Source organism: Populus euphratica, unplaced genomic scaffold (assembly GCF_000495115.2).
Source record: "Populus euphratica unplaced genomic scaffold, PopEup_1.0 scaffold156.1, whole genome shotgun sequence".
In the NCBI taxonomy this organism is placed as follows: domain Eukaryota; kingdom Viridiplantae; phylum Streptophyta; class Magnoliopsida; order Malpighiales; family Salicaceae; genus Populus; species Populus euphratica.
Window position 1 is genome coordinate 540182 of NW_011499931.1, and position 13350 is coordinate 553531.

Sequence of the window (13350 nt, forward strand, 5' to 3'; positions counted from 1 at the left end):
GTGCCATATATACTCTGAAATAGTTTGAGAGATTAATTAATAGTTAGAGCTGAGGAGAACGATAAATCAGACTAAAACTTTTGGAGGATGTAATTTGATGCCTACCTTGATCCCCTTGCTTTGATGGCTGTAAATGGATCTTCCTCGTTGTAAATTGTTGCCAATCCGAAGTCTGATAACTTTGCGGTATGAGTATTATCAAGCAAAATGTTTTTGGCGTTTATATTCCCATGAACAATCTTGATCTTGATCCTTTTTTCTTCTTCTTCGTGTAGATACTTCAAACCTTTTGCTATTCCAAGGCAAATATCATATCTAGCTCTCCACTGAAGTTCTGTTGCAGAGTTTGAGATTTTTTGTTCTATAAATTCGAGGAATTTGTAACTGTTAATTTTCCTGCTTAAAAAAATTATGTAATTGACAAATATTATTTCATTCTCACTAGGCTAGACTATGTGAAATAATCTCAATCTAATAACTTAAACTCAAGATACGAAAACTTTAAGATTTGATTTATATTATTTTCTAAAACATCCGTTCAAGTAAAAGCTCATTAAAATTTATACAGATTCATATTACTTTGTATTTTATTTTTATCAAATAAATTAGGATAGTAAAATTCGAATTTGTGACTGTTTGGTCATCAAAACTCTAATACCATGTTAAAAAATCATTTCAATTCAATAATTTAAATTATTAAATAAAACTTTAAGATATAATTTATATTATTTTTTAATAAGCTAGTATAGTAAAAATATTACCAAACAAGGCTTGATGAAGGGAGCCAGATTCCATGTATTCATAAATTAGCAGATGCAGTTCTTTATTGGAATAGCCACCGAACAATTGAAGAAGATTCTCATGACTCAAGGACATCAGGTTGCCTATTTCACTTTTTATTTCATCTTTGTCTTGCTGTTTTGATTGGGGAGAAATCTTCTTCACGGCTAGTTTAATCTGATAGGGCAATTCAGCCTGCAAATTGATACTCAAAATATAAGATACATTTGTTTCATGGCAACTTCAAAAACTAACTGATTAGCAATAAACATAACCTTGTATACTACGCCGAAACGTCCTCTACCAATCTCCATTTTGGAGCTGAAATTTTTTGTACCATCTATTATCTGTTGCAGGGTGAAAGATCTTTTCTGGACTTCTATTCGTTTTTCTATTTGCAATGAAAAAACCATCAAAGAATTGAATTAACAGACACACTACCCAGTAAGAATCTTTCAAGCAATAAAACGCAAAATGGATTTAGATTGGCACATAGTCTCACCACGCAACTCTCTATTCCCGAGAAATCCCATTTTCCATATGAAAAGAAATAGAAGTAACGGGGGAAATGCACAACCTATGGTGATCCCGGCTATTTGAGAAGCAGACAGTTTCCCATTATGAACATCGAAGTCTGTATATAGAAGACATCAAGATGTAATTTTTTGGCAGATGTGAAGGGATAAAATATATTTGATCTGAAACAAAATTAAGAAAAAAGTGTTTTTTCTTTTTACTTGGAGTTACAGAAATGGCAGATACAAGAGGTCCATTGAGAGCAGGTGGGTTATCTAGAGATCCTTTGCCAGCCCAGAAAAAATGAATTTCCAATGGATGGTCATCCACAATTACAGGGAACTTTTCTATCCACGCTTCATTTGTACTTTTGGCCTTCTCTTTTATGTTGAAATCCTTCAGTTTCCTCTCACCCTGTAAAGAGAACGAGTACCTTACATGATGGAAATTGCTAGCACAATGAAGCTGTTGCGCAGAATAATTACCTGAATATATACATCGAAAATACGAGTCCCTAAGCTGCTATAGTCTTCGTCCTGCGTATAAACAGTTTCAGCAAAGTGAAGTTTCACCGTGTAATTTCCTTTATGCAGACAGAACCCGTAGTATATCAGAGAGACAGGTCAAAGCCGAGCTGTTTTATATAATGATTCTTCTGAAATAGAAACTCCACAGGCCATCTTTTTTACGTAATCGCTTGGATTGCTGGTTGTTGAGATGAAGTCTCCAGAACAAGAATAAGCCCACTTTCCTGGAATGCTGTAAAAATTTGTTGTTGCATTATCTTCATCGTATTGATTCCCTTCAGCAAGAGTTTGTGGACCACCGCAATTTATAAACAAGGAATGCTCTGCAAGAAACATTATTGCAAGTGGCTTTAATGTAAGTTAGAAAACGTAACTGAGTCTGAATGGCTCGGATTCTATAAAAATAATCGTAATGTAAACTCTATATGTAGACTTGGATTGAGATGAGACCGTCTCTGATAGGATAAATCCAAAATCGAAGATCCATATTAACATTCAGTGATTTGAATTCTTTCCACCTGCTATGTGCAGTTAACAAGATATATAATAAACTGACATAGATATGTGAAAATCATTAATTATAGACCTAAAATCATTATGAAAAACGATTCCTTATTAAAAGTTACATGCATAATAGAATCCAACAAGTAGATTCCTAAACTAAATAAATCCTTACAAATATTAATAATTAAATAAATATTATAATAAAAATAAGTATACCATAAAATAAAAAATGGTGTCCATGTCAATCCTCTATACTTGTAAAAAACTCGCTCTCAAGCTTGACCGTATCAAAAAAATGAATACTTCAAATATCGCATTGTAATTAGCCTATTCACAAACTAAACTTCTTTTAATGTCACTTCAACCCTATTAGTTTCTTCAACCTTTATACATAAAGGACTTTCAAGATAATTTTTCACGATATCTTCAACAGGCTTGTAAGAAATCACCATGCCCTTCAAGTTTTTGTTTGCGAGATCTCCAAAGTATCACAGTTTGCCACTATGTTCTCTAACTTAGTATTGAAAGATTGAAACTATTTCTTAGCTCCCTCTTCGACCATGTTGTCTTCAGTATAATATTAGGCTGACTTTGAATTTTCAAAACTAGATACTTTCGTTACTAATTCTTCTATTTGTACTGTCTCATGAACATCACCTTACAAATTAACTTTGAGACTAGTCTTTAGTAAGGAAAAAGCTTATGGGCTCGTCAGTATTTCTACTTCTTGAATCTAGTCTTCAATATTTTGAATCGTGATTTCAGTCCCACAATTAATAGTGTCTGATTGTGATTGTCTAACTTGAAAGATATTTTTTTTTTCAATGCTTCAGGATCTTGAGAACCAACACAAGATATTAATTTAATAGCTTCATTGATTTCTCTTTCACCATTGATAGTGAAATATTGATAAGAAAGTAATGTTTGCAGTGGTATTGTTGTTGTCACTACTGCGACATTGAAAATTTTTACCTTGAAAAGACAATGCCTCTTCCATTTTTTTCTCCTTGCTATTTGTGAAGGTTGAATAGAAGTAAAATAATAATGATCTAATTACTCATTTATCTAATATAAAAATATTTTTAATAATTATACCGGACAAATTCTATAATTAATGATTATCTCAAAGCTTCACATGATAGAATTACATGTTTGTTAGTGCCATTTCTATATTCTAAAACTTCAAACCACCATTCTTTAGGACCATAACAAAAATTATGCATGGGAAGTCATGCTTTTTTATAATAAGAAATGTCATTTAAACTTTCAACTTTGACAACCAGTTAATAAATCTCCTAAAAAAAAATTTCATCAAGGAAAGCTTCTACGAACAAGAATCTCTTAAAGAAAAAAAAAAGAATTTCATCAAGGAAAGCTTCTACGAACAAGATGACTACAAATCAAGTCTTTAGAGTTTCACCTACAGTAAACATCATTGTCCATATAAATATGATGCCTATATGAGTTTTCATGAATAGATCTAGGGTTTGATTCACCCCTAATTAAGCCTACAATCACATCTCTCTTGTTGTTATGATTTCTATCTACACCTTCCCCTAGTAATGTTAGATGGTTCAAGCATTTTATAATTTATTTTAATGAAAGCTCCACTTGATCTAGTTTCTGCAATTGGTTTTTTTATATTGCCTCATACGCCCTCATAGTGTCCCAAATGGCTTCCACTCCTACACTACAAAATGGGTTATTATCATTTTTGTCCATCAAAAGAACTAACCTACTCTAATACCAATTGACGAGGCTTCCATCACTAGTCTTAACAAAGAGAAAACTCTAATATTTTCTTTAAAGTTTGTAATTCAATAATCTTCCAAGGAAAAAAGCTATACATCCTTATTTATATTAGTTCTAAATCTAAAATCTTTATAAGAAAAAAAAATTCTTTATTAAAAGTTATATAGCTAATAAAATACAACTAGTATTAGAAATGTAACTAGATTTATAAAAATTAAAGATTTTAAATATTTGGATGAGAATATGATACCGCTAAATAAAGATCTAACTTGATAAGGTTACAGATGCCTAACATATGTTTTTATGGGCTAATACAGTAAGTCTAAATCTAGAAAAAAAATCTAGATATACTAGACCAGATTAAAACCTTGAAATTAGAAAAATAAAAGATTAAATTTGGCTCAAATATTTCAAGGTGATTCAAGAGACAGTTTTCCTATGGGAAGTCATTGCATCACTTACTGAACATTGAATCTTTCAAAATCATGTTTCAGGTCCACATGCTGCTGCTTGGGCTCATTTTATTATTTTATTAATTTTTATTTTTCTTCCTTAATGCCTTTGAATGTTTAGTTATTTTCGGGTTTTCTAACCTATTTAAATACTTTGTAAATCTCTTAAAAGAGATATTCATCATATATTTTATTTTTTAAGGATTTGCTCATTCGACGTGGTGGCGCAAAACCAAAAATAGAAGGCGCGGCGCATCTCCCTGCCATGGGCAGTAGTCGTTTTCATGCAATATCAGTATCCGATCATAAGACCCATGGAGTAATAAAAGGAGACTGAAAAGCAATAAAAAGAAGATGCTTTTCTTTTTTGATAAAAGAAAAAAATTGTGAATTTAGGGTTCCCGCTCATTCAATTATCCATGCTTTCTTTTGTCTATTAGCTTCCACCCGCATTTATTAGGATTCCTAAATCTTGTAAATGTTAACAATTAAATAAATATTATAAAAAAAAGCATGCCATAAAATAAAAAATAGTGTCCTGCGTCAAATAGACTTACTGAACTTACGTTTTGATTTACATTGGTTGCTCAACGCAAGTATAGAACCCCTAGAAAGAAGAACTGACGTGTTAGAAATAACTAATTTATGCATAATTACATCAATACAGTGCAGAACATATCGGCATACCTATTTGGTTCAGTCCTAGTTGAGCAGCAGCATGCAAACAAGTGTACAGAAAATAAGAAGATATACAAATCCACAAGAAGTTGATATTGAAATGCAATGAAATACCCTAAGGGAACAAAAAATAAACTCCTTACATGTTTAGTTTTTGTTTGTTCTTGTATTTTGTTGAATTATGGTACTGTGGATTTGTGAAGTTATAATTATACGACAGATCCCTGCAACATAATATTTTATTTGAGAAGAGGCCTTTTTCATTTATTTTATTGGACAAAAGAAATTGAATAGCTTCCTCTAAAATTATATTACAGAGTAACAGGAAACTTACACCTTATACATTTCACGAATCCAGGAAGGAATTGGCCCACTAAGCATATTGCTTGCGAGACCCCTGTTTATAATCCACAAATTGTAAATATATCGACTTTTTAATGGATTCAAAACAAAAAAAATTATGATGAGTTCGATTTGCTTGAGTTGAAGAAATTCTTCACTTACAACAAACAAAAAAATAAAATTATGATGAGTTCGATTTGCTTGAGTTGAAGAAATTCTTCACTTACAATCTATTAAGAAATAGATTTTTCATAGACCGTGGGATCCGACCACTTAAGTTGTTAAAGCTCAAGTCTCTGCAACAAAACCATCAAAGTCTTTTAGTTTTTTTTAAAAAAAGAAAACAGAAAACTAAAAAAAATGCATCTATTTATTGAAGATAAAAATTGTTTTTTTTTTCAAACATGTATTTTCTATTTCTCAACTTTTTTATAAAATTAAAAAAATCAAAATAATTGTTTTTCAAATTCTCATGGGTTTAATTTGTTTGTTTCACCAAATATTTTGAAGTCATTTCTTTTATAACTTTCAATCTAAGTCAAACAAGCTCCTTGTTTTCTATTTTGAAAATTGTATGTTTAATTAAAAAAATTATTTTTTTATTAAAAAGATATTTTAGAATAAATAAGAATATTATATATATAAAAAATTATTTTCTAAAAGCATACACAACCTAATTATCTAGAAATTTGATCTATGTACATTAGATATATTTGAAATAGAGAGATCTCAACAGGTTGGCCCGGTAGTTTAGGAAGTACGCTCTTCTTTTGACATCCTGAGTTCAATTCTTAATACCATTAAACAATACTTTTCTTATTAGAAAGTAGTTTTTATGAATTAGAAAGTAAATTAATTTTTATATTTTACAGTGTTATAAAAAATAAAGTGAAAAATATTTTTTGATATGTGACTATATCATAAAAAATAAATTGAAAAATAACTTTTTAATTTTTTTTAAAGTTTATTTAAAAAATGAGGATTAAATCTAATAAATAAAAAAGTTAAAAGATGATGAAATTGAAAAAAAAATTAATTTCATAAATTATTTCAAATAAAATAATAGCAATCTAATGAATGAGGGTTAAATATGACAGATAAAAAATTTTAACGTTGATGAAATTAAAAAAAATATTTCAGAAATTATTTTAAATAAAATAAATAATAAAAAAAATAAGGATCAAAGTTGATATAAAAAACAAATTAAATTAAATTCTAAAAGATAAAATTGAAAAGACATAAAAAAATGATTCAAAACAAAATATATTGTAATTAAAATATTATGAACCCAATTTGATATAATTTATAAATAATATAATATTTTTATTTTTTATAACATCTAAAAAGTATATTTTATTCATAATAAAACTCTTTTGTAGAAAACAAGCTAAATTTTTTTTTATTTAAAAGTATTTTTTATTTATCAATTTTTTTTAATAATAAACAAACATGAAAAAAATTAAAAAATAATTTTTAATAAATTACTTTTCATAAATAAACAGCATTCTTACCTTCAGTTCCATTAATTTATTTACCATCTAGTGTAACACATTATAAATAGCAAAATAACCAACTAGAAATGATAACCAAGTCCACTCACCATTCAAGCTTGTTAACTCTTAGAATTAATTAAGAACCTCAAAGAGTGGTCTAACCCATGGAGTCCAAAGAAAATAAAAGGACCAGAAACAAGAGCTTTGAAGAAGATGGGATTAATCCAAATAAATGTTAAAGAGTCGAGCCCAACAAGAAACTCACTAAACCTAACTTATCTTAAAAGACACCTTCAGAGATCGAGGATTGCCCATGAGTTTGTAAGTAAATTGATATTGTTGTAATTATTCTATGTGGGTTCCAACAAACTATATATAAGATATGCATAAATTTTTTTTCCTTAAATGGTAGGATTAGAGTTGTAAGGCTTACATATTTGTATCATTTCTTGTAATTGTAGGATTATTACGATTGCACAACCCTCTTGGTGGGATCGTCTGGCGAAGCATGGACTAAATTATTGGGTGAACAAGTTAGAAATATGATGAGATTTTATGCGTGTTCTAAACTTAGATTTTAGAAAGGCAAGGGACTCAGATAAAAACATGTCTAAAAATTAAGGGACTAAAAATAATTTTTCATAAAACTAAATTGGGAGACTATGATCCCCTTGACTTCTACATGGGATACTGAACTTATTGATCCTACTAAATTAAAAAGACTAATTTTGAGGAATGTAACTTAATTGATCAAATTTTAAAATTATTTTTTAAAATTATTTTTTAAAGATTAGTAATTTAAGTTTTACAAATCTTAAAATTATTGAAAATTTATATAGTTATTAACTTTAAAATCCGTAAAAATAATTAAAATATACATAATTAAACCCGAATATTTATATTAATAAACAAATATTAAAAAGACTAACCGGTATTGAAATACAAGGAAAAAGAAAGAAGCTTACAGGTGCATTAATGATGTCCAATTATCACCAATGTATTTGGGGATTCGACCGCCGAGTGAGCAATTCCTCATAATCCTGTGGAAACCATTGCATAAGTTGGAAATTGAATTTATCTATTATTGTGCATGTGAAAATATTATGTGTAGAGTGTAATAGTCATGCCAAGAAGGTATTTTTGGGATTATAAAGTTTCAACCCTTGATTACAGTCATTATCATCAGCATAAAACAGATCACTCACAGGTAATTTATGCTTGTCATATTTGCAAACTTTGGGAATGAGAAACCAGTGTTGTTAAGATCACTTATCCACCTGGAGGGGTAAAAGAGAGAAACACTTTGTTAGGGACAATTTTGGGAAAGAAAAGAATGCTTGCTTCTTTCACTGATGTGAATTTGAAAGTTGGAATCTTCAACAAAACTATTTTTTTATGAATTTATCAGCCTGAATGTGAGAAATATTCACAATATTCTACCACAAAAGGTCTGTCTCAGTATACAAAAGCAAAGTCAAACAAGAAATATAGGACAGAAATGATAAATATAAAAGAGACGTAAATGTGTTTGGTTAAAAATATAAATATATAAAAATAAATATATTTTAAAATTTAAAATAAATGAAAAAATGTCACATTTATTTTTATTGTTTTTTTTTTATCCCGAGGTACTAACCATAACTGAAAGCTACCAAAAAGTATTCTTTATCTCTGTAAGACAAAAACCTACATCGAAGGAGGTAAAAGAGATAGGAGCACCAGCACTTACAAAGATTGAAGACCGGGCATATTAAAGATTTCAGGAGGAAGCTCCCCTTCAAAATCATTTCCCATGAGGTACCTGTCATTAGCAAACTCAATTTGCTGACTTATCTGAAGCACTAAACTCAAAACATGTCTGCTTTCGATACTTGCAAACTTCACGACTTAAGAAAGTCCAAAACCACAAAGAAGGGTTTCTACGAATTCCCTTTTCTAAATGAACATTGAATTTTAATGAAGCAGTAATACTCTTACAGGTCAGTGAGGTTGGTCCATTTTGCAATGAATAGTGGTATCTTACCACTCAACTTGTTCCCAGCAACTCTACTGCGAAGACCAGTTAAGTTTCCATTAACAACAAACAACGCACCATGGATACAAATTGAGCCTTCAAAACATGAATTATGAATAGTTTCACTTACAATAAAACCAGAGATCTAAGATTGGCAAAACTTCCTGGCAACCCTCCACTCAAATTGTTGGAGTTCAAATAACTGCAACAACGAAATGACTCCTGATTTTCTTTCAATGTTTTCAATTTTAAACATTGGATGTATTGATGGAAAAAAAGTAAACAAGTATTCTTTTAAAGTACCCATTAAATGTATTTATTAGACTTCATTTATATATTATTTTAATTGCATTAAGAAAATGAAACTCAAATATTAAAATAAAAATAATTGTTATTTTATATAATAATGTTCTTAATGGTGAAAAACTTGTTTAAAACATGGTTAATGTATACATTTAAACAAAAAAATTAAAAGTAGAGTTCACTTAATTTTGCAGTTAAAACATTGTAAGAATTTAATCTTTAATAAAATCTCATCTTTAACATTTTTACTTTAATATAGTTTAAATAAATTGTAGGTGAATAAAAATCTAATTTGAATCTTTAAGTGGCATGTTTTGAAAAAACTCAAAACTCTTAAAAAAAAAATTAACTACTTACAGTTCTTCAAGCTTGCTCAATTTTCCAAGTTCTGGTGGGAGATAACCAGAGAGTTGATTATCTTCCAATCTCCTAATTAAATCACGGAAATGAGGGGATTAATACAGAGCAGAAATGAAATAATAATACAAGATGAATTAAAGGGAATCGGGCAGAGTGAATTAAGAATATTTACAGTGAAGTGAGATTTAAGAGGGTGCCCAATTCCTTAGGGATTTGACCTGATAACATATTATTACTCAAAGACCTGCAAAAAAAAAAAAAAAAAGAGCCCCGGAATTGCAAGATCATGAAAATATATTCCAACAACTAAAACCGTCTTTGGGTCGTAAGTAACTGAAGAAACAATGATGGCGGTTTTACTTACAGGGTAGTAAGGTTCATCAAATTCCCTAAAGAGGGAGGTATGGTTTCATTCAGGAAGTTCTTTTGCAGATCACTATTGTCAGTAAACAGGAAAGTTATAATTAAGCATCCCTATTGAGCCTGAACAAGTAAATTAAAAGAGTAGACAAATTATAATAAGATTGCTTACAGCATTTCCAGAGCTTTCAGCTTCCCCAAGGTAGGTGGAATTGGCCCAGATAGGTGATTTTGTCCAAGTTTTCTGATCATATTTTGTAGTTTGTTTTTTACAATCACAAAAATGAGGGGAAAAAACAAAACAAATTGAGGCTGACAGCTTAAAGTACAATGCTTGAGGACTTACAAACTCGTTAGCCGAGTTAAGTTCACCAAGTTTGGAATGCTACCACGAAGCTGATTCTGGGAAAGATCACTGTTGGGGTAATTAAGTCCATCAGAGGCATGATATAATGGAATCCTTCAAATCTCAAATTTATTTGGGAGAAAGATTACCCTAATATAATGGTATCGGATTCACACCCATCTCGAGGAGAAAATTCTATGAATTGATCAAATGAATTCTTTTTTTATTTTTATTTTTTTTAGAGATAACATAACCGTAACAAAACCATAGTAATTTTATAAATAACAAATTCCATGTAAACTGTAGACTTGCCCAATATGATTCAACATTTGGTACTATCATTCATGGAGGGCAATTCAAGCAAACATTGCGATTCAATTGGTTCTAATTAGAAGTTTAAGAAGAGGTTTGGATTTGGTAGAATGATAACCCTAACAAAAAGTTTATACTTTTTTATTTAACATTTGAATCATACTTAATTTGGTGAAGAAGTTCAAAGGCATAACTGTAACCAATCGAGATTCAAAAGGACTTCTTTTAAGGCCTATAAAATATTGTCCAAGTTAATTTTATTATTTATTCTTTTTAGTTTGGGATTTTCTAATTTATTTAAAACTTTCTATTGCCTCTCGATTAGGACACTTGTGTAGATTTTTTTAGGATTATTTAAAAAGTCACAAGTCTGTCTTTTAGATGGCTTGAATACTGGAAGAAAAAATATTCAATAATAAAATTTTAAATTAATATTTTTATATAGTAATTATATTATAATCGATGAAATTACATATTCTTCTTGTTTTATTTTCATCTGTGCCACGTTGCCTTTATATATTATGACATGTAATAATAAAAAAAATCTGATTCACTCAAATTTTTTTCATAAAGCTAGGCTACACCTCTAGGGATTTCAACTTATTAAATATGTTAAGAGAAAAATTAATCTGCTTTCCATTATATGTTAGACAAGCCCCTTCCACCGCTAGGCCAATCTCTGAAATGCCATATTGGTCTTGTTTTATTTTCATCAGTGCCCCGTTGCCTTTATATATTATGACATGTAATAATAAAAAAAATCTGATTCACTCAAATTTTTTTCATAAAGCTAGGCTACACCTCTAGGGATTTCAACTTATTAAATATGTTAAGAGAAAAATTAATCTGCTTTCCATTATATGTTTATATAAAAAATTCAACATTTTGCTGGTAAAAAAGATAGTTATTTTGCACCATATGTTTTCATTTCAGCCAATTTCACGTGAATTAGACTCGATGTAGGTCAATTCAATTAAGTAATAGAGCACAAAAGCTAATGCCAAAAGAATACATAGATAGATATGTCGTTATATTATTTAGCGACATTTTGCAAATAGTTGGGGAAATAATTAATTGTGGTATTTTTATCTTGAATACTTGTCAGGTGTTGAAGAAAATAATTTGTGCATGGACCTTTTAGATCAATACCAAGAGGCTTACATCTTCTTCAGGTAAATGAGTTTCGATAGCCACTCATGGACGTGTCCACTTACGCTTATGCTGTACGTAGCTCTGCCAGCCAAAAATTAACTAAGTTAAAAGCTTAAATTGGAAATGATTACCTGATATAATGTGTGATGCGTGCCCTATATTATGTATTAATCGTTTAGGTGGTGGCCAAGTGGTAAGGACTTGGGATTAAGGGATTTGTTCCCTCTGTGATCTCAGGTTTGAATCCTTGGTTGCTCATATGATAGCCACCGGAGATTTACATGATCATTAATTTTAGGACCCGTAGAATTAGTCATGGTGCACGAAAACTGGCCCAGATATCCATATTAATCTAAAAAAAGTTTGGGAAATATTTACATAGCGTGTGATGCGTGCCCTATATTATGTATTAAGTTTGGGAAATATTTACATAGTGGTGATGTGACAAATGGTAGTGGTAGCATCGCAGTCGCAGGTGGTGGAAATGCTGTTGTAATAGAAGCTCTTCTCCGAGCAGTAAGAACGTGAAATTTGGGGCACTGGCAACCCCAATGCTGATATGACTGCTTTCAGAGCATACACTGCAAATATTTAACAAATAATTAATTTAAGTTGAAGAAGAAGCCATTTTAAGTTTTTATATGTATTCTATGCGCAACACTATTATCATGCAAGTCATCTGAATATATAAATGAGTGAGATAAGTAACAATTTTAGTCTTCATCGATAAGTGAAAAATTGTTATTTTTTAATAAGATTAACGACCCCAATGCAAGAGTGTGTACGTTTGTGTTTTTTCAATGAAAATATATTGAATTTTTTTAATTTTTAATATTAGTATTTTAAAGTCATTTAAAAACATATTAAATTAATGTTTTTCTAAGAAAAAAACTAAAAAAGTAATTTGAAAATTAATTTGTAATGCAAAAACAAACACTCATTATAATACATCTATGTACAAAATCCATGTATATTAAGTAAATCAAGTAACAATACAAAATAAAGCAAAATAAAAAAGCAAGTCAAGTCCTTGACCAAGTATACTACTAGCTACTACTAGAAAAAATTACTTGAATGTTGAGAGTTGTCCCACAAGCTTCATGTGTTAATTTAACGAAATCAACCAATTAACTTGCAAAAAAAAAACTCCTTATTTTCTGATTAAGTTTTTGATAATTAAAAAAAATAACAGCTTACTTTTTATTTGCTATAATGAAAAAAAAAAGTATAACTAAATTATTATCACCTTCATCACAAGGCAAACCCCCATCTGCACTACAATTGAAATTTTGATCTGCACAAGCATAATAGGATGCTCCTCGACGAGAACAAGGAACATTGTTCCTTTGGAGCGCCCCGTAACTCACATATGAAGTCCTAGCACTGAATACAGAACCATGCTGACAAAGAAGAAGAAGGAGGAGGAAGGGGAGAGCAGGAGGAATATGCATTTTATTTT

At 29.9% G+C, this 13350-nt stretch overlaps 1 protein-coding gene across 3 annotated transcripts; it reads right to left on the reverse strand.

Annotated features, from left to right (window-relative positions):
- Positions 1-1312: 1312 nt before the first annotated feature.
- Positions 1313-13344, reverse strand: LOC105136037 (leucine-rich repeat receptor-like serine/threonine-protein kinase BAM3). Of its 3 annotated transcripts, XM_011041196.1 has the most exons (21): positions 13138-13344; positions 12322-12472; positions 11901-11972; positions 10428-10496; positions 10254-10325; positions 10086-10157; positions 9894-9965; positions 9719-9790; positions 9189-9260; positions 9022-9093; positions 8774-8845; positions 8250-8321; positions 8010-8084; positions 5779-5847; positions 5544-5606; positions 5353-5433; positions 5219-5233; positions 5098-5138; positions 1782-2146; positions 1518-1710; positions 1313-1414 (listed from the first exon to the last, which is right to left on the reverse strand). In XM_011041196.1, the coding sequence occupies exons 1-19, from the start codon at positions 13340-13342 to the stop codon at positions 1920-1922; spliced, it is 1644 nt and encodes a 547-aa protein (XP_011039498.1). In that variant the 5' UTR covers positions 13343-13344; the 3' UTR covers positions 1313-1414; positions 1518-1710; positions 1782-1919. The 3 variants fall into 3 exon arrangements, with proteins under 3 accessions (XP_011039498.1, XP_011039499.1, XP_011039500.1); XM_011041197.1 differs by lacking the exon at positions 10086-10157; XM_011041198.1 differs by lacking the exons at positions 1313-1414; positions 1518-1710; positions 1782-2146; positions 5098-5138 and having other exon boundaries at positions 5344-5433.
- Positions 13345-13350: the final 6 nt, after the last annotated feature.

What these genes read in the sequence shown, in the direction of transcription:
- LOC105136037 (XM_011041196.1), bottom strand. Translation starts at nt 13,342, where the DNA reads ATGCATATTCCTCCTGCTCTCCCCTTCCTCCTCCTTCTTCTTCTTTGT. An exon ending in ATTTGTCACATCACCACTAT is followed by an intron (nt 11,973 to 12,321) that starts GTAAATATTTCC and finishes TTTGGCTGGCAG; the next exon opens with AGCTACGTACAGCATAAGCG. An exon ending in CAACCAATGTAAATCAAAAC is followed by an intron (nt 2,147 to 5,097) that starts GTAAGTTCAGTA and finishes TGTTTCTTGCAG; the next exon opens with AGCATTCCTTGTTTATAAAT.